Source organism: Bison bison, unplaced genomic scaffold, assembly GCF_000754665.1.
Source record: "Bison bison bison isolate TAMUID 2011002044 unplaced genomic scaffold, Bison_UMD1.0 scf7180017858886, whole genome shotgun sequence".
In the NCBI taxonomy this organism is placed as follows: Eukaryota; Metazoa; Chordata; class Mammalia; order Artiodactyla; family Bovidae; genus Bison; species Bison bison.
In genome coordinates, this window is record NW_011489458.1 from 110,780 (window position 1) to 131,453 (window position 20,674).

Sequence of the window (20,674 nt, forward strand, 5' to 3'; positions counted from 1 at the left end):
AAATCAAAAGTCCTGGTAGCACCACGTGCGGGGCTCATCTAAAACTCTTGATGGTCTCTAACTTTTTAATCAGATCGTGTGCCTCGGTACCTAGTTTTGGTCGGCACTTAGTGAGGAGGGAAGAGTTTGCAAAAACATTTCGACTTTCATAATGAGGTTTAATCCTTTTAACGGTTCTTGGATCCCAAAGCATATCTTCCCTGCTGCCCCACCCCCATTTTGAGGTTGGTATGTTGCTGAGTCTAGAACTTGAACCTTCTAAACTGGTGTTCATTTTTCGGAGTTCCTTGAGAAGTTTTGGAATCAGGTGGTCTCAGTTTAATAATGCATTTAATTGCCTTTGCGCCTGGTATGGAGAGAGTGAGCATGCACTATTTGTTGTCAAATCAAAACTTGCAGGTTTTTGCTGTCTGGTGTATGAGGAGAACAAAGACATCAAGCTACGGGTTAAAGTTGTCTAGCAGTAAGATTTCATTCATTCACTCATTTAATTAACCCTTGGAAAAATTAAAAGGTGGATAAATACACCCTAAGCAACTTTCAGTTGCTACTTATAAGGTCGGTGGTTTGGCTTTAAAATTGAGTGGAACTTTTGTTGTCGTTTTGACTTTTATTAAACCACTAAAGTGACTCCTCTTTCAGTTCAGTTCAGTCGCTTAGTCGTATCCAGCTCTTTGCTACCCCATGGACTTGCAACAGGCCAGGCTTTCCTGTCCATCACCAACTTCCAGAGCTTGCTCAAACTCTTATCCATCCAGTTGGTGATGCCATCCAACCATCTCATCCTCTGTCATCCCCTTCTCCTCCTGCCTTCAATCTTTCCCAGCACAGAGTCTTTTCCAATGAGTCAGTTCTTCTCATCAGGTGGCCAAGGTGTTGGAGCTTCAGCATCGGTCCTTCCAATGAATATTCAGGACTGATTTCCTTTAGGATTGACTGGTTGGATCTCCTTGCAGTCCAAGGGACTCTCAAGAGCCTTCTCCAACACCACAGTTCAAAAGCATTGATTCCTTGGGGCTCAGCTTTCTTTATGGTCCAACTCTCACACATGACTACTGGAGAAACCATAGCTTTGACTAGACAGACCTTTGTTGGCAAAGTAATGTCTCTGCTTTTTAATATGCTGTCTAGGTTGGTCATAGCTTTTCAGAATCTGCCTGCAATGTGGGAGACCTGGGTTGGGAAGATTCCCTGGAGAGGGAAAAGACTACCCACTCCAGTATTCTGGCCTAGAGAATTTTATGGACTGTACTGGATCACATAGAGTTGAACACAACTGAGTGACTTGCACTTCACTTTCTTCCAAGGAGCAAGCGTCTTTTAATTTGATGGCTGCAGTCACCATCTGCAGTGATTTTGGAGCTTAAGAAAATAAATTCTGTCACTGTTTCCATTGTTTCCCCATTTGTTTGCCATGAAGTGTTGGGACTGGATGATCATAGTGGATCTCCTGAAGTCTCCCCCTTTTATGCCTTTGATGTTTATTAAGAGATGAGAATCCTAGTTCCCAGAGATGGGTGATTGGAAGCTACAGTAAAAATATCTGGCATTTTAAAAAGTATATTTATGAGGAGTGATAGGAATTAAAGTGTTCCTGGGAACTTAACTGTTTAAGAGGAGGTTCTTAATTGTGACATTATTGGTGAGCATTAGATTTTGATGAGTTAAAAACATAAGTTGTGATTTCTTAGTAGCCATCAAAAAAATAAAAATAACTCCAAACCACTAGAGTAGAAAATGGTGGCGGGTGGGGGCGGGAGACACTTGAAGGAAAGAAAGTACAAGTAAAATGAGGATGACATAATTACAAGAAGAAATAGATGTGCAGTTATGTAGCGTTTAATTGATTGTGAAGCCAAAACATCAGTGTGAATAACACTATGAATAAACTTGATCTAGTGGTGGTAGTGAAACCAGTGAATACTGCACCCATCAATTATAGAAGATAAAGATTGATAATAATACAGACCATATTCTCTCAACTAAAATGCAAATGACTTAGAAACAAAGTGTAAAGAAAATATAAAGAACTCATGGGTCAAATTGAAAATAACAAGGGAAATTTGAAAACAGAACTGAACAAAAATGGAAATACCAAATATCAGAATATGTAGGGTACAACTAAAGTATTGGAACCTAAGATGGGGGGGCACTAAAAAGCTAGGAAAAGATCAAAAGGACAAAATAATGTGAAAGAAAAGCAGAAATTACTGAAATAGAAAATATATCTTGTTGTAAGGTGGACAGAATCAGAAGAATATTTGAAAAGTCCCCTCTGATGAGATTAATCTAGAAAATATGAGCAATGTGATATTTATAAATATAGGAACTTAGAGGAACAAATACCTGAAAACAATAGAATCAAAATGAATTAAAGTAGAAGTAGGAGGGCTGAATAATAGTAAAGAAACAAAGTTAATATTGTATGTTAATTATAATTCAGTAAGAAAAACTAAAGTTTTGTTTTTCTTTTTTTAACTAAAGTTTTTTAACATGGAAAAACTTTAAGTGTTAGTTGCTGAGTCCTGTCTGACTCTTTGCAACTCCATGGACTGTGGTCCACCAGCCTCCTCTGTCCATGGAATTCTCCAGGCAAGAAAACTAGAAAACCATCCCATTCTCCACGCAATCTTGCTGACCCAGGGATTGAACCCTGGCCTCCTGCATTGTGGCATCTGAGCCACTACACCTACTTTAAACAATAGCTTTATTGAGATAATTTCATACCATAAAGTTCTTCTCTTTAAAGTGTGTGAGTCAGTGGTGATCATTTTGTATAGAAATATCAAATAATGGTGTTGTGCACCTGGAACTAACATAATATCATAGGTCAGTTATGCATCAATTTTAAAAACAAGTGTGTAGTAGAAAAAAAATAAGTGTATAATTCAGTGGGTGTTCTATTTACAACCTTGTGCAACCAACACTAGAAAAACTTATAAAGGAGAAAAGTCTTGACTCATCCATCTCGTACAAAAAATATGATGGAATTCAATGCCAATTCATTTATAAAAGAAGTTCTTAAAATATTAAGGAATAGTGTGAATTTTCTTAAGCTGAAATATCTGAGTAAATCTAAAAGATACTAAGGCTTTTGGAGAAATTATAAAGCTTTATTTAAAAGCACTAAAAAGTTAAGTAAATATGTATGCTTAACTGATTTGACAGATTCTGTATCTTAAAGGTGTTTTATCCTAATTGGGATTACTTTAAATCTACAAATTAATGCTGTCCCAGCAGGCTTTTTCTTTTTCTTTTCTATTTTTCTTGGTAGAATTTGAAAAAGCTGATTCTAGAATATATGTGCTTGCTCAGTCGCTGTTAGTTGCTTGGCCATGTTGGACTCTTTGTTACCCCATGAAGTATATAGCCCACCAGGCTCCTCTGTCCATGGGATTTTCCAGGCAAGAATACTAGAGTGGCTTGCCATTTCCTCCTCCAGGGGATCTTCCTGACCCAGGGATTGAACCCGCATCTCTTGAGTCTCCTGCATTGCAGGCAGACTCTTCACCACTGAGCCACCTGGCTGTATGAAGAAGATCAAATAATTAGAGATCTTTCCCACTTCGTGAAACATCTTGAACTTCCCCTAATTTCTCATCACCCTGGGACCATGACAGACTGACCCAGTGCGTTGTGTTGGTGTGTGGGACCAGGCTTCCGGGTACGAGCTGGTTCTCGAAGTCACTTCCAGTTCCTCTGCAGTGGGGGCGGGAGGGGGGGGGGCGCTTCTAAGCTCTTGGGGGATCAGGCAGGAGACGATCAAGGTGGACTCAATATGGTGAGTATATCCACTGGGCCATTGCCCATGGGTCACCACCTGGAACTGCGGTGCCACCTGCCGCAAGCTGCGTGCCACGGTCCAGCTTCCAAACCCAGGGTTAGACCGCATCACTGCGGGCAAACTGCTTGGTGCTCAGGAATGGTAATGTGGGCTGCACCCAGGTTATGTATATAATAAAATACATATTTGTAAAAAGAATCACAGGGAAAGCAAGTGAGAAATTTATAAAAAAAGTTAAAGTCAAGAGGTGAAAATAGGGTAGGAGAGATGGAATAGGCGAGGCACCACCGAATTTGTTTTCTGTGTGTTGTTTTGCAATGGATCCAATGGGGTTGCATTTTATCTATAGGTATTACAGCATGCATCTGTAAAATGAGAAATTTCAACAACTTCAATGCCACTACAATACCCCCAAATTTAATAATTCGTTAATATCAAATATATAGTATTGTTCTCCCCTGGTTGCCGCTGCTGCTAAGTCGCTTCAGTCATGTCCGACTCTGAGCGACCCCATGGACTGCAGCCTACAAGGCTCCTCGGTCCATGGGATTTTCCAGGCAAGAGTACTGGAGTGGGTTGCCATTGCCTTTTCTGCCTAGTTGCTGCAGGCCTCCAAAATAAAGCAACCTTTCCTTTCCTCCCAGCACTTGTCTCTGGAGAATTGGCTTTCGAGCAGCCAGACCTGGGTTCCGGACCTGGATTTGGTAGCAGTATTAGAATCAAAGGCTGGGACTTCCCCAGTGGTCCGGGCTAAGACTCTGCGCTTCTACTGCAGGGGGCGCAGGTTCCGTCCCTGGTCGGGAAACTAGGATCTCCGCAAGCACTGTGGGCAAAAAAAGTGGGATGGAAGGCTTGATCAGCTTTTCTCCTAGCTTTCCTCTTTTCCCCGCAAGACTGCTTGATCATTGATGGTTTGTTCTTTAAGAGAGGCAGTGTGCCTAGTCGTTCAGTCGTGTCCGACTCTTTGTGACCCGGTGAACTGTAGCCCGCCAGGCTCCCTAGTCTAGGGATTCTCCAGGCAAGAATACTGGAGTGGGTTGCCATGCCCTCCTTGAGGGGATCTTCCCAGCCCAGGGATTGAACCCAGGTCTCCAGCATTGCAGGTGGATTCTTTACCTTTGAGCCACCAGGGAAGCCCAGAGAGGCAATGGTCACATGGTATTTTTTTTGTGTGATGTTGGTAGCTATTAAAATCAATACCTGGATCCATTAATTTGTTTGGATTAATTAACTAATTAGTATGGCTTGCAGGATGGTGCTGTTTAATTGTATCATTCTTTAGGTGGAATACAGAAGATGTTTACCTGCTGCTTGCTTACCTATCAGTCTACATAGGAAAGGCTCTACAGTTTACTAGTTTTCAAAACAATGACTTTGGAACCACATAAATGTTTTATATATTTTTAAGAATTTTTAAGCAAACTAAATACAAAGGTACCTTAATTGTATATCAGATTGATAGCCACAAGGTAACATATAGTTTGAATAACTTTTGAATATAGTACTCTGACTGGATGGTTTTAGTTGGATGTATTGTAAGATTAAAAGGAAATTTTGACCTTGGTGGGTTTATAGTTGATGGAGGTAGTATTGGTATAGCAACTCTGAAACCATTTTATGTGAATTGCAGGGTAGAATAAATGAGAAAATACTTGGATGTTTTGGAAACCAGGATTCTTACTGAAAACTGAAGATTAAAATATAAAGGAAATAGAACTTTGTGCTGGGTTTCTATAAATTATACTTGTTTAGATTTAGTAAATTAAATATGTATGTTTGGGGGAGGGAAGTAGGGAAGCTCCCTATTGTCCCTCTCAGTTTTTGGTTGGAGTCCTTTGTGACTCGTCTGGAACAACTTCCGGTTCAGTTTGACTCATGCTTTGATTTACCCCCAACAGACTGAGGCTGACGTCAATCCGAAGGCCTACCCTCTTGCAGATGCTCACCTCACCAAGAAACTATTGGATCTCGTTCAGCAGTCATGTAACTACAAGCAGCTTCGAAAAGGAGCCAATGAGGGTAAGGCAACCAGAGGATGGTCCAAGAAGAGTGTTACCAGCACGGTCCCCGTCTGGGGTCTGGACTAGATTTCCAAGGTGGAAAGAGGGCTGGATGCTTTTGACTAGGCCCACCATGGAGACTAAAGAGCAGCAGCGTGTGTGGCCTATGGGCTAGCACTGGGTCACAGAGATAAGCAGTCAGGAATAAGCATTTGAGGGGGTTTCACTGGTAGCTCAGTGGTAAAGAATCCACTCAACAATGCAGGAGATACAATTAGAACCCAGATCTGGGAAGATCCCACACGCAGCTGAGCATCTAAGCCTGTGTGCCACGACTACTGAGGCTGTGCTGCACAAGAGAAGGCACTGCAGTGAGAAGCCCGCACACCGCCACTGAGAGAGTAGCCCTGCTCACAACACCTAGAGAAAAGCCCAAGCAGCAGGGAAGACCCGGAACAGCCAGAAACAAAAATATAAACTAAATAAAATGATAAGATTTGAACAATGCTGTGGGATGTTGAACTTGCTTGGTGAGTTAACATGTAGTGTGAACTTTCCAAAGTATTGATGATGGCAGATTGGGATGGAAACTCCTGATCCTTGGTCACAGGGCTGGAGAAGTGCTACATTGCACTGCTTCCTGCTGGTGAAGCTTGGGGAGTGTGGTAGCAGAGGACAGGAAAAGAAGGGCTCTTTTTAGGATTTAGAGTGCGTTTTGACAGAACTGATGGGTTTGATGTAGAGTTTGAGGAAGGCATTGGGGATTTGATGCTTGGCTCCCTATCTCTTCCAGGAATATCCTAGTCCTGGACATTTTTGCCCATTTTTCTTGCACCTGTTTCTTTTCCTTGGAAATTGCTTTGTTGTGGCTTCCCTGCCCCAGCCCCCATCACCTGTTGACTTCATGTCCTTCTCTCCACAGCCACCAAAACCCTCAACAGAGGCATCTCTGAGTTCATTGTGATGGCCGCAGATGCGGAGCCCTTGGAGATCATCCTGCACCTCCCGCTGCTGTGTGAGGACAAGAACGTGCCCTATGTGTTCGTGCGCTCCAAGCAGGCTCTGGGGCGAGCCTGCGGGGTCTCCAGGCCTGTCATCGCCTGCTCCGTCACCATCAAAGAGGGCTCACAACTGAAGCAGCAGATCCAGTCCATCCAGCAGTCCATTGAAAGGCTCTTAGTCTAAACTGGTGGCCTCAGCCACACTCCCAGCTGACTCCTCTCCACCCCCCGCCCCTGCAGAGTTATGTATCATATTGTCTGTTAGCATGTAGTGTTTCCAGCTACCTTCTATTGTTATAAAATATTTTAATGCTCAATCTGATTTTTGCATTTTTGTACTGTTGTCTTGTTTTATAGGTTGTCAGCCCCTCCCCTAATCTCCCCTTCCTCTCTGCCATCTTATCCTCCCTTTTAGAAAAATGAACTAACGCCAAGAACAGGTGGAACAGGCTGGATGACACCACTTAAAGGCAGGGAAGAGCCGAGAGAGTAGAGAATTGGTTCCAGCTTTCAGGGGCCTGCTTCCTACTGTGCAGAGCATGATGGCATAACTGTCTGCTTGTACCCCTCATTCCCATGTACAGGATCGTTGCACGTGTGTCTGAATCATCGAGGGGTTTCCTTTGCTCTGCAGGGCATAATGTATCATTTGGGGAGGAAGCATGTGTTCTGTGAGGTTGTTGGGTGTATGCCCGAAGTGTCGGTTGCTGATGTACCCCTGCTATTTGCTTTTGGTAATGTTGTATTCCCCCCCAACTCCCACCTTTGCCCCCTGAGGGTGGCGGGGCAGCAGCATACCAAAGAGACGTGCTGCCAAATTCCAGAGGCGCCTGGGTGAATGAGACATGGGCCAGTTGACCTAGGTCTTGAAGGCATGGTAGGAGGCTCTGGAATGGAGGATTCTGGGGCCATCACGGAGGACTGACTGGAAGCTGCAGCAGAGGTGATGGAATCCAAGGAAGCATCCTCGCTTTGCTGAATGGCAGTTTCTTCAGTGGACCCTTGTACCAGCTCTGAGAGCCGTTACCCGGGCCTGTCTCCTTCTATGATGTGGGTCAGATGTGTATTCTCTGTCCCACCAGAAGGACAGTGCTAACGTGTCATTCTTGTGAGCATCCTAATAAAGCATACATACATTCATATCCCAGTTTAAAGAAAGTGTGATTCTTGGTAGGTGTCCAGCTGATACTTGATTGAAGCATTAGAGTGGTTAATAGTTTCTTGTAGTTTCTCCGTTTTCACCGGGAAGCTGTGCAAAAGCCGTCACTTCCAAATGATTTCTGGTGGTTCAGAATATTCAGACTTAATCATTGAGGTGTTGCTGCCACTCTGGAAGAGGATTTCTCAACTTCAGCACTGTTGATATCTTTGCTTGGATAATCTTTTCCTATAGGAGCCTGCCCTGTATGCTGTAGAAAGTTTAGCAGCAAACCTGGCCTTTACCCACTAGAATGTAACCACTCCAGCAGTGGGTTCCTAGGGAGGCTAAAGCTACCCTGTCCTGCTAAAGCCTGTTCTGTTCCTACTGGGCTAGTAATCTCCTTTGGCTCACTCCAGCATATGTATCTTCATGTATCACACTGTAAAAGACTGAAATTGGGGGTGAAGGGAGATCAAGTAATCCAACCTCTGGAATTTCCTGGCGATCCAGTGGTTAAGACTCTACCTGCCAATGCAGGGGATGCAAGTTCGATCTCTGATCCACTAGGGGTCCCACATTCCACGAGCCAGGTGGCGGTGGTGGTGGTTTAGTCACTGTCATGTCCGACTCTGCAACCCTGTGGACTATAGCCTGCCAGGCTCCTCTGTCCATGGGATTCTCCAGGCAAGAGTACTGGAGTGGGTTGCCATTTCCTTCACCATGAGGCAAGGGGGAGGACTAAACCCTTGCACAACTACTGAGCCTGTGTGTTCTAAAGCCTGTGCCGGGCAACAAGAGAAGCCAGCACAATGAGAAGCCTGTGCACCATAATTAGAGAGTAGGCCCCCAGCGTGGCCACTAGAGAAAGCCCTTAAGCAGCAACAAAGACCCAGCGCAGCCAAAAAATAAAAAATAGCAATATGACCATGTCAGAATTGCTCTAGTGATGAAGAATGCTGAAGTGCTGGCAGGGCCTACAGATGATAAGGTCCCAGCTGCATGAGTGTCCAGAGTAAACCTCAGGCAGGACTGGCTTTCATGTGTGATACAGTTACAATGAAGATTACACATTCAGGGATAGTTTGGGGTCAAACTGGAAAGGCTGGATAGTTGTCATAGCTCCCGGTCCATTATAATAGGTGTGTTTCCCTCTTAAATGGACTTGAGGCTGGAATTTGTTTGAAGGCAACGGAGAGGAAGTGGATGACTAGGCTCTCCCAGATTTCATGGTCCTGCTTTACGTCTACCCTTTTAATAAGACGTTAAAAGAGATGTCCCCTCTGCATTCGGCCGGGAGGCATATACACATGTGCACAGACGCGTGCAGTTCTCTCCAGCAGCCCCGCCCCCACCTGCCTCTGACTGCCACTCGGGCAGAGGCACCCCCCTGTTCCTCCCATCCCGCACGCTCTTGGCGCCAGGTTTGCGGTGTGCACGCACAGGCCATTTCTGCTCAGTGGCTGTGTGCGTGCCATCACTGCCTGCTGGACTGAAGCGTGTTTGCAGTCTAAGAAATTGGGTAAGTTAGTGCTTTTTGAGCACTTTCTGTATTCACATGTTTTCTTATTTTCATTATTCCACATTATTCTTCTTCTTAGTATGCAGGTCAGGAAGCAACAGTTAGAACTGGACATGGAACAACAGACTGGTTCCAAATAGGAAAAGGAGTATGTCAAGGCTGTATATTGTCACCCTGCTTATTTAACTTCTATGCAGACTATATCATGAGAAGCGCTGGGCTGGAAGACACACAAGCTGGAATCAAGATTGCCGGGAGAAACATCAATAACCTCAGATATGCAGATGACACCACCCTTATGGCAGAAAGTGAAGAGGAACTAAAAAGCCTCTTGATGAAAGTGAAAGAGGAGAGTGAAAAAGTTGGCTTAAAGCTCAACATTCAGAAAATTAAGATCATGGCATCTGGTCCCATCACTTCATGGGAAATAGATGGGGAAACAGTGGAAACAGTGTCAGTCTTTTATTTTGGGGGGCTCCAAAATCACTGCAGATGGTGACTGCAGCCATGAAATTAAAAGACGCTTACTCCTTGGAAGGAGTTAAGTTATGACCAACCTAGATAGCATATTCAAAAGCAGAGACATTACTTTGCCAACAAAGGTCCATCTAGTCAAGGCTATGGTTTTTCCTGTGGTCATGTATGGATGTGAGAGTTGGACTGTGAAGAAGGCTGAGCGCCGAAGAATTGATGCTTTTGAACTGTGGTGTTGGAGAAGACTCTTGAGAGTCCCTTGGACTGCAAGGAGATCCAACCAGTCCATTCTGAAGATCAGCCCTGGGATTTCTTTGGAAGGAATGATGCTAAAGCTGAAACTCTGGTACTTTGGCCATCTTATGCGAAGAGTTGACTCATTGGAAAAGACTCTGATGCTGGGAGGGATTGGGGGCAGGAGGAGAAGGGGACGACAGAGGATGAGATGGCTGGATGGCATCACTGACTCAATGGACGTGAGTCTGAGTGAACTCCAGGAGTTGGTGATGGACAGGGAGGCCTGGTGTGCTGTGATTCATGGGGTCGCAAAGAGTTGGACACGACCGAGTGACTGAACTGAACTGAACTTGAAAATGCCAAGTAAATTGCCTACAGTCATTTGTATGTGTGTGATGGAGCCAAGATGTAAATCTACTAAATCTGACTTGTGAGCTTACAAGAGCCCAACCAAATTATGTTTGGACATAACGGTTTTTCTCCCAGGAGCTCAATAGCAGAGAAGGCAAGCATCATTAATCTACAGAGAAACAGAGATCACACAATTGCTCTTTATCACAGACCTCAGTGGTTATTTTTCTAACATCATTCACATTACCCATGTTTTGTTTGACCCTTGAACCCTTCTCTCCATTTTGTAAACCAAACGGAGGAAAAGGACCCTACGGGCCTGCAGGTGTGCATAGAAAAGCCTAGGACTCATTAAATTTCCTTCTCACCAGCTTGAAAGCAAAGGCCCAGCAAGCGGTGGCACTCATTCTTACCCTCCTACTTGAGATGACCAGCCTGATTTTGATCTACCTCTGTGGTATTAGTAACCTTCTCTAGAACCCAGAGTTTTCCAAGAATGTGTCATTTAACAGGGGTGGTCTTATTTCCCAGCAACAAGAATGAACACTTCTTATGTTAAATGATTTCACATTATCTTGCTGTATCCTCAAAGGAATCTAAATGGGTAATTATTTTCCCTCTCCCCGAGATAAGGAAAGAAATCCAAACAAGAATATAACATCTCCTTTCCAAACAAACACAAGCAAAAAAAAAGTTGAGAAAATCCATAAAACTCAGAGCAAAGAATCCAAAACTGAAAACCTCTTCCAAGAGTAACCTGACCCTTCCTACACTCACCTCATGAGATGCTCATTCTAGTCTCAAAGACACAGGACCTACAAGCCATCCTCAGAGGATAAAAACCCTTTCAGGTGCTTTCCTTCCTTCTCTCAGGCTAATTGTTCAAAAGCAGTAACTGCACAAAGAACAAGGAAAGGGGCAGGGAGGATAAAGGTGGGAAGGTACGGGGGACACGGAGAGATCCCTCCCCTCCTTTTCCCCTTTTCCTGATCCAAGGACCCCTCCTTTTTCCATTCTTCCATCAAACCTCTCCTTATCTTCTTGAACTTCCTACAGCTCCCCTGAAAAATTACAGGAATAACTCATTTCACTTACACTGCAACCCAAATTCTCAGGGCAACAGAAAATGCGTATCTCTCCTTCACATACTTGAATGTCATCTTAAGAAAATACAACAAGAGTAGGGGAGTTGGTATGTACTCGTGAAGCAAGTAGTATAAGAATTAGACAAGTTACCTTGTTATTACTCCTGAAATCTGATCTTTAGATCTTAATATGACACATGTAAAGGAAAACAAGTGGGAAAACAGAGGATCAAAATATAACCAACGATGACTAGGATCACCATTGGAGAAGGCAATGGCACCCCACTCCAGTACTCTTGCCTGGAAAATCCCATGGGCGGGGGAGCCTGGTGGGCTGCAGTCCATGGGGTCGCTAAGAGTCAGACACGACTGAGCGATGTCACTTTCACTTTCATGCATTGGAGAAGGAAATGGCAACCCACCCCAGTGTTCTTGCCTGGAGAATCCCAGGGACGGGGGAGCCTGGTGGGCTGCCATCTGTGGGGTCGCACAGAGTCGGACACGACTAAAGTGACTTAGCAGCAGCAGCAGGATCATCATCCCTAAAGCATGTTCATGTGTCCATAACTGTCACACTCTTCCCTACCCTCACTGATATTTCTTGTTTCCGTTGTGAGGAAACGCATTCCCAGTGGGAGAGAAAGTAAAGCTCACAGCCAATGGCATCTTTGGATGCAAAGGAGACATCTTTTTTCTTTTATTCTATAGAACAATATATAGTACAAAGATAGGCTCTTTATTCAGACAGTAGAGTAAGACACAGCAAAGTGAGAAGGCGGGCTGTCTCCATGGCAACAGAAAGTCTCATAAACAAAGTCCTTGACTTCTGTCACACGGACTCGTCCTGGATCAGGAGACAAAAGGTTTTGACTTGACAAAAACAAAACTGGGCAGCCTGGCTGCACTGTGGAAGGCTGGCTGGCTGTGTGCTCTCCGGTCAGGCCTTCTGAAAGTGCTCGGTGAGGACATCGAGCAGCTCCTGCTTCTTCAGCCCGCCCTTCAGCCCGTACATCCTGCAGGCTTCCTTCAGGGCAGGCACGGTGAGTTTGCCCAGTGTGCCCTTGCTGACGTGGGCCTTCAGCTCCTCTTCGGACAACTCCACCTTGGGCCTTTTGCTTCCAGAACTTTCATCATCTGAGGACAGAGGTCAGGTGGGAGTGACTGGAAAGGCTACCAGTGGGATCCCAGCTATACGGCACAGGGGCCCTCACGTCATCAGGGCAGCAGTTAACCATCTTCCATAAAGCTGTGATGCCCACCTAGCACACGTTGGGGAAGACGGGTGTCTTGATAAGGCAGCTTCAGTTATACACAAAATTTAGAAAGTATCACATCTAGGAGGGAGTTAAAGGTCATGAGTCTTACCAGTTCACTCCAAACTCCTGATCATTCTGGGTGAGCAAGTCATTCCTTCCTTCCTTCCTTTATTCAAAAAGCAATTATACTTTCAAACTATACTACAAAGCTACAGTAATCAAATATAGTACTGGCCCTGAAACAGACACATAAATCAGTGAAGCAGATAGAGTCCAGAAATGAACCTGCATTACACGGGCAATAAATATGACAAAGGAAGCAAGAATAGGGGGAAAAGACAGCCTCTTCAATACGTGGTGCTGGGGAAACTGGTCAACTATGCACAAAAGAATCAATTATTTTCTTACACCATACTTTAAAAAAAAACTCAAAATGGATTAAAGGCTTAAATGTAAGACCTGAAACCATAAAACTTCTAGGTGAAAACACAGGCAGTCTGCTCTGTAAGCTGTGCGGTGCGGCCAAAAAAAAAAAAGAAACCCACTGAACATCCATGCCCAGCTCCTTACCTTTTTTTCGCTTGGTTACTTTTCCCTCAGGATTATAATCTGGTGGGTAGACAAGTTCCTTAAACTCATCCACGAGGGAGCCCAGTCTTTTATCCATTACTTCAGTCTTGGGCACTAGAAAATAAAAACACAAGAAGGGTGGCCTGGTGAGTCACAAGCCCAGCCTCTGCCCAGTCAAAATCTACAGGGACCAGAGAAGAAAATACGGAATTGCTGAGACGGGGAGGTGTATGAAGGCTCCAGGAGGCAGCTCACCTGGCCACGAAAATGTTCACTGAAAGTCTAACATTTACCAAGTAGCTTCTAACAATTGCACTTAATGAGCACAACAGCCAGGCACTCTCTTAAATGCTTTAAACTTACTATTATTTTTATTTACTCCTCCTAACAATCTCTCCTCATTTTACAGAGGTGGAAATTCGAGAGGTTAAATTACTTTGCTGAGGTCAAACAGCAGAGAAGGGGCAGATTTGAGAACAGGGCTAGAGCCAAGGGATTCAACAAGAGTCCCTGCCTTCGGGGCTTACAGGCCAGGCGGGAGGAGGAGGAGGTGAAGACACAAATGCAGCAGAGTCCGGCAGTGCCGTGAAGGAAGAGGCCATACAGGCATGCGGGAACACGGCGGGGCAGTGGTCAGGACTCTGTGCGGACAGTCTGGCAAGCTGAGTCCAGTCTCAGCAGAAGGCACGGGAATGAGAGACAGCAGGTGACACAGCTTGCAGGTGGAGTATGAGGAGGGCAGGACCAGTCTGAGCGACATGTTCAGACTGACATTTTGGATCTCCCTGCAGGCCAGCTGTGCAGAGTATGAACTGAAGGAGGGTGAGAGAGAAGCCTGAAGCGGTGGGGGTTCAGGGGCATGCCAGGCCCAGCTGATAGTCACCACCATGACCCAGGTCCAATAACGCTTATGCTTGTAAGGCTGGCTCCTATTGTCTAATATGAAAGAGAACATTAATAACTGGGAAGCCAAGAAGACCAAACTAATGGTTCTGATCTTTTCAACCGCTATCTAGAGTCTTTATTAAATCCAACCTGTTTTCCACTGGGGATTTACTGACATCGCTAAATGTCATGCATCCTCCTATGAAATACATCAGAGAGTCACAATCCAGACAGGGGCCAGCAGGGAGCTCAGAGGCCAGGCAGATCTCCATGCTGGGTAACGAGGTACATTTTCCGAAGGCAGAGCATGCCATCTGATGCAGCAGCAGTGGGCACAGCGGTTCAGAGCAAGGGCTCTGGGCCAGCTCACAGGATTCTGAACCTAGATCCACCCACCACTACTACTTGGTGCCTGGGGCAAGTCACTCCCTTCTCTGCAAACCAAGGATAGTAATAGCACCCACCTCACGGTCATCAGGAATAAATGAGTCAACACATTGGACAACAGTGCCCGGCACACGGCAAGCACTCAATAAATGGTACAGACTGTTGTTTTTAACTTTTACCAACACGGAGTCATGGGTGGCCTACTTCAGAGATGGGTCTCAGAAGCCTGGCACTTTCTCCACCTTTTACTGCGGAACTGGCCAGATCTGTTCCCAGGCAATCTAAGCTGGTCTAGAAAATCTCTCAAGCAGAGATGCCCTAGACAACAAGGTCAAGTACTCACAGGCTGCCAGGAAATGCATGCATAGCACTGGAGCAGGAAGAATTAACATGAAAGCCTCCCATGAAAAGAACTTCTCAGCTCGGTTATGGCCTCCTTACATGTCAGGTCCACTGCTTGCTCAGGCTCCATCAAATCCAGCGCCAAGGCTTCCATGTTCCTGAAGTGCTGCTGCAAGACTGGGTTCTCAAAGCTGTCACTTCTGTTAAAACAGTACCATGAATAAATTTTTAAAGTTAAGATGTAAATATTTAAAAAACAAAAATAAAAACTCAGCTGAGACAGTGCAGGCCCAAGGTCAGCTGAGAAATACACCCAGGGTAAAACAGCTGGGAGTTTTCTCTCTTGAATCAACCTCTTTCTTCCCAATTTTCAATTTATTGTCTGATGCTAAAGATCCAAAAGTGAACTTAAAAGCAAAACAATACCCACCTATCTGTCTGACAATGGCAGCTGTGGGCAGAGACAGAAATAGAGGAGGCAGGGCCAGGGGAGGCAGGTACAGAGAAAAGATGAAGGACGGATGATAGGCGCTGAGGAGATAATGAACTTGACAGTCTCTTTTACCACATTCAAAAGCAACATGAGAGTAAAAAGAGAAAGAACCTAGAGGCATATAGTCCTAGACTTGAACCCTGGCTCCCGTTCCTTTTAGCTGGGTGAATCTGGACAAGTTGCCTCACTCCTCTAAGCCTCAGTTTCATCTGTAAAATGGGCAGGTTCTTATGAAAATGCCATTGAATTATATAAATGAGACACTGTAGGAACTATATCTAGAACAGTGCCTGGCACGTGGTAGAATCTTAACACTGCTTCCATTTGCCCAATAAAGGACTATACCAGGTTTCCTTTGAAGGAGGAAGGTCAGTTTGCCCAGAAGTAGCCCAGAGACAAAAGATGGAATGGAGGGTTCTGCGAGATGGTCTACGTGCGTGTGACGGGGAGTAACTTGAATGATATAATCATCCTTTTAACCTTGCAACAGTTGACACTGGGTTTACTTACTTTTACTCGTTGTGTGACAACAATCAAGAAGAAGGCCATCCAAGAACCTTCTCCTTACTGCTGCTTTGTTGAGCAAACTCAACTAACTAACCTGGCTTTCTCAGCACAACAGGTCATAAACACTCACAAGGTCACAACAGCTATAAACACTTCACACAATTCCGGAGTTTCAATATAAGACCTTTCACTCTCTGCATAGCTTCTAAAGAGTTATAAACCATCAGTTAATGGAAAATTAGAAAATCATATTCTCTTGGTCTGTGTTTAAGTTGAAACTCCAGTTAGACCTTCAACTCAAGAGGCAGTTCCAGAAGAAAGCCTGTGAATAATGCATCACTCGCCTGTACTTGAAGCGGAGCTTCTGAACAATAGCCTTCATCTTGTCTACCTGCTCTGAGTTGGCCATGACTTTTTCAGTGAAGGGCACCTTCCGTTTGTCATCAGCATAGGGCAAGAAGACGAGCTGGAAGCCTGAGGAAGAAAGGTACGTCTTCGGAGACTTGATCTAATAAAAGGCTTCAGTCACCGAGTCGTCGTTTTTCTCTCAGCCCTGATTCACCCTTTTGTGTCCTGTGCTGCTGGGGCTGACTTCCCTGGTGGCTCAGACAGTAAAGCGTCTGCCTACAACGCGGGAGACCTGGGTTCAATCCCTGGGTCAGGAAGATCTCCTGGAGAAGGAAATGGCAACCCACTCAGTCCTCTTGCCTGGAAAATCCCATGGACGGAGGAGCCTGGTGGGCTACAGCCTACGGGGACGCAGAGTCGGACATGACTGAGCGACTTCACTTTCTTTTTTTCCTGCTGGGGCTGACACCCTGCAAACCCCATTTTTTCTTTATCAGCTGATTCCTGTGAGCATCTACCTAGCAGATTCCCTTCGGCGTCTTCAAAAGGGAGGCCTGAAAGCAGGAGAGTTCCTTCTCAGGTACTTCCTGTTCTGGCCAGTGTCACCTGAGCCACCATCCTTCTCAGGTACTTCCTGTTCCGGTCCATGTCCCCTCCAAGCCAGCTTCCAGCCTCCAGCTTTTTCCCTACACCCAGAGCCAGGTGGAAAGTGCCCCTCCCTGGAGGGCTACACCCCACCATCAGCCTCTCCTCTGAGCTTCAACCTCTCCCCTTTGTTCCCCCGCCTTCAACACATACTAAACGGGAAGAGGTAAGGGTTATCAGGCTGATCCCTCTCCTATTACTGATGGGTTTCAAAAAGACTGAAAAATCCAGAGACTGAAACCCAGGTGAAGAGCCCTTGCTGGCAATGCCAAGAGGTCCAAGCAAAAGGAAGGAGCAAGCCTCTTAGCTCTCCCCAGCACTAATGTCTCCCTCTAGCGCCCACTATTGACAGTCTCCCTGACAGCCTGCTGGCAATGGAGAAATGGGGCTTGAAGAGCCTCACCCCCTCAGGAGCACAGAGCTGAGACTACAGCTTAAGAACTGACATAAAAGCTGTTCCTGAGCATTCTGATGACCAGGGTTAGAAATATTAACACGTTCAAAGACTTCCTTTATCATTTTTATTAGCATAGCTAATGAAGAACAATGACTACCATCGACAGTAGTAGGCTGCCTTGGCCTAGGCACTTATATGTTTATTAACTTATTTCAAATGTGAAGCAACCTTGAGAGAAAAGTATTCCAGAATTCTCATCTTTGCAGAGAAGGAACATAAACAGGAAGGTTCAATTATTTGCCCAAGTTGGCAAGCTAACAGGTGGCAGAGAAGGACCTCAAAAAGACACTTATGTGTCTTACTTCAGACACTTAAGTATAAGATAAAATCTGACTTCAAAACCCAATCTTTCCTCTATACCTCACTGCCTTGTTCGCAGGAGATAAATCGACTATTAAACATTACCAGGGTATCAAACAATGGTTTTTAGTAAAGAATGTGATATCTGTGAGACCCCATGAACTTATGACAATAACCCATGAATAGTCCCTATGTAGTTAATTCTCAACCCTGGCTGCAGAGCTGCCTTGTACAGTTGTACATGCTGTGTACTGCACAACCACATATGATAGCCTTCTCCAGCTGCTCTTCAAATTCACCTATGCAACCTTATAAAAGGGCTTCCCAGTTGGCTCACTGGGTAAAGAACCCACCTGAAATGCAGGAGATATGGGTTAGATCCCCGGGGTCAGGAAGATCCCCTGGAGGAGGGCATGGCAACCCACTCCAGTGTTCTTGCCTGGAGAGTCCCACGGACAGGGGACCCTGTCGGGCTACGGTCCATAGGGTTGAAAAAGAATCAGACATTACTTCGTGACTAACAACAACAGCAACCTTATAAATACAAAATTTCCAGGCTCCGTTCCTAGAGACTCTGCTTTGGCCAGTCTGAGTTGGTATCCCATGAGTGATTCCAAAGCCTAAGCCGAGTTCAAAAGCCCTGAAATCACCTCTTCCACCTACCTGGGGGAGCCACCTGAATTTTCTGGTCATCCAGCTCCTCTTCCTGTGGCACCAAGGCCACAAAACAAGGCGGGCTGTTCCGGCGCGGTGTGTATCTGCACACTGCCATAACCTCCTTCTCCAGGCACTTGGTGAGCAGAGCACTGAACAGGGTTGAGCTCCCTGGAAAACAAACATCCCAGGGTTCTACATCCTAAAGGTGTCTCCTCCTTTCTTCCCTCTTAGCCCAAGTTATAAGCCTACAGTTTCTCTTCCATTTTCTTAAAAGGACTTTTGACACTTAAATAGGTCAGGGGTGATAGACCCAGAGCAGAGAGAAAAGTTGGGGGAGCAGAGGCACAAAAAGGAAAGGAGTAAGAGATTGGGAGCATCAAATATTCCACTTAGGAATGTGAATTACTGATGTCAGTTCACTTTCACTGTCATTAGGCTAATGATCGGAGAAGCCAATGGCACCCCACTCCAGGACTCTTGCCTGCAAAGTCCCATGGACGGAGGAGCCTGTAAGGCTGCAGTCCATGGCGTCGCTGAGGGTCAGACACGACTGAGCGACTTCACTTTCACTTTTCACTTTCATGCATTGGAGAAGGAAATGGCAACCCACTCCAGTGTTCTTGCCTGGAGAATCCCAGGGACGGGGGAGCCTGGGGGGCTGCTGTCTATGGGATCGCACAGAGTTGGACACGACTGAAGTGACTTATCAGCAGCAGCAGGCTAATGATATAAGCCTGAGTTGCTAATGAATACCAGTCAGGTCCAGATCCAGGGGGTTCATTAGTTATAGCACAGAGGAATATAGGTCTGAACAGATAAACCCAGTGGCCAAGTTCAGTTCAGTTCAATTCAGTTGCTCAGTCATGTCCGACTCTGCAACCCTATGGACTGCAGCATGCCAGGCCTCCCTGTCCATCACCAACTCCCGGAGCCTACTCAAACTCATGTCCATTGTATCGGTGATGCCATCCAACCATCTCATCCTCTGTCGTCCCCTTCTCCTCCCACCTTCAATCTTTCCCAGCATCAGGGTCTTTTCCAATGAGCCCACTCTTCGCGTCAGGTGGTCCAAGTATTGGAGTTTCAGCTTCAGCATCAGTCCAGAGGTCAAGCTCATGCATTTCTAATTGCAACACTAAAGAAGATGCCAGGTTTGTGTTTTGTTTTTCCCAAACTCCCTATCCAATGCCTCCAAGAAAGAATTTCAAAGCAAGTAAGTTTTAAATATGCTAATTTCATATCCCCTCCTGGATATTCACAATATGTGTCAGTGTACTGTAGGTCCTAAAGAAATCTTTCTTTAGTCCCATGTTTCTAAAATTTATTTGAGCATGAAACACTTTCAAAACACCCAGTAACGCCTCCTATACAGTTTCCAGCGGCAGCCATTTGGGAAATGCTGCTCGGTAAACTGCCTTCTACGTCACTTCTTCGTTTACCCGTGGCCCGTGCCCCTTACCATTTATCAGGGACTCCTCGGGGTACACGAACAGGGAGTGCCTCAGGTAATGGTGCTTCTTCAGCATCATCAAGGGCTTGAAACCGATGAGAATGAAACCTGGTTCATCAAACCGCTTAAGCTCTTCTGTTTCCTCTTTCTCGAATACAATCTGGCGATGACTATAGGTCTATAGAAAGGGAACGACGAGAGCCATGTAAAGAGGCTATGCAGAGACGCAAATGGTCGCTACGTGACACTAGCAAGTGAAAACCAGCGTTCTTCTAAGGGGCAGGAAGCACCTTCCTCCTGCCAATAGGAACGGACACTTATTGAGGGCTGACCAGGCTGCACTTTTACCACCCAGTTTATCATCTGTAACAACTTCCTCGGCGGTAAATGTTTATTTTTTGTTTTTTTTTTAATTTTATTTTATTTTTAAACTTTACAATATTGTATTAGTTTTGCCAAATATCAAAATGAATCCGCCACAGGTATACCCGCATTCCCCATCCTGAACCCTCCTCCCTCCTCCCTCCCCTACCCTCCTTCTGGGTCGTCCCAGTGCACCAGCCCCAAGCATCCAGTACCGTGCATCGAACCTGGACTGGTGACTCGTTTCATACATGATATTATACATGTTTCAATGCTATTCTCCCAAATCTCCCCACCCTCTCCCTCTCCCACAGAGTCCATAAGACTGATCTATACATCGGTGTCTCTTTTGCTGTCTCGTACACAGGGTTATTGTTACCATCTTTCTAAATTCCATATATATGCGTTAGTATACTGTATTG

At 45.3% G+C, this 20,674-nt stretch overlaps 2 protein-coding genes across 9 annotated transcripts in view; one reads left to right on the top strand and one right to left on the bottom strand.

Moving 5' to 3' along the window:
- Positions 1–7,927, top strand: part of NHP2L1 (NHP2 non-histone chromosome protein 2-like 1 (S. cerevisiae)) — an 8,951-nt gene extending 1,024 nt beyond the window's left edge. The window contains exons 2-3 of the mRNA XM_010829898.1: positions 5,683–5,803; positions 6,707–7,927. Coding sequence (XP_010828200.1) covers positions 5,683–5,803; positions 6,707–6,969 — 384 coding nt within the window. The 3' untranslated portion in view covers positions 6,970–7,927. The remainder of the gene's footprint in view (positions 1–5,682; positions 5,804–6,706) is intronic.
- A 4,330-nt stretch (positions 7,928–12,257) lies between these two features.
- The window catches only part of XRCC6 (X-ray repair complementing defective repair in Chinese hamster cells 6), a 26,006-nt gene continuing 17,589 nt past the window's right edge, over positions 12,258–20,674 (bottom strand). For 7 of the 8 annotated variants that reach the window (XM_010829911.1, XM_010829927.1, XM_010829922.1 and 4 more), the window contains 6 exons: positions 19,899–20,067; positions 18,446–18,607; positions 16,377–16,506; positions 15,132–15,232; positions 13,419–13,532; positions 12,258–12,726 (listed from right to left, as the gene is read on the bottom strand). In XM_010829911.1, coding sequence (XP_010828213.1) covers positions 12,530–12,726; positions 13,419–13,532; positions 15,132–15,232; positions 16,377–16,506; positions 18,446–18,607; positions 19,899–20,067 — 873 coding nt within the window. In that variant the 3' untranslated portion in view covers positions 12,258–12,529. The other variant, XM_010829950.1, reaches the window with a different exon arrangement.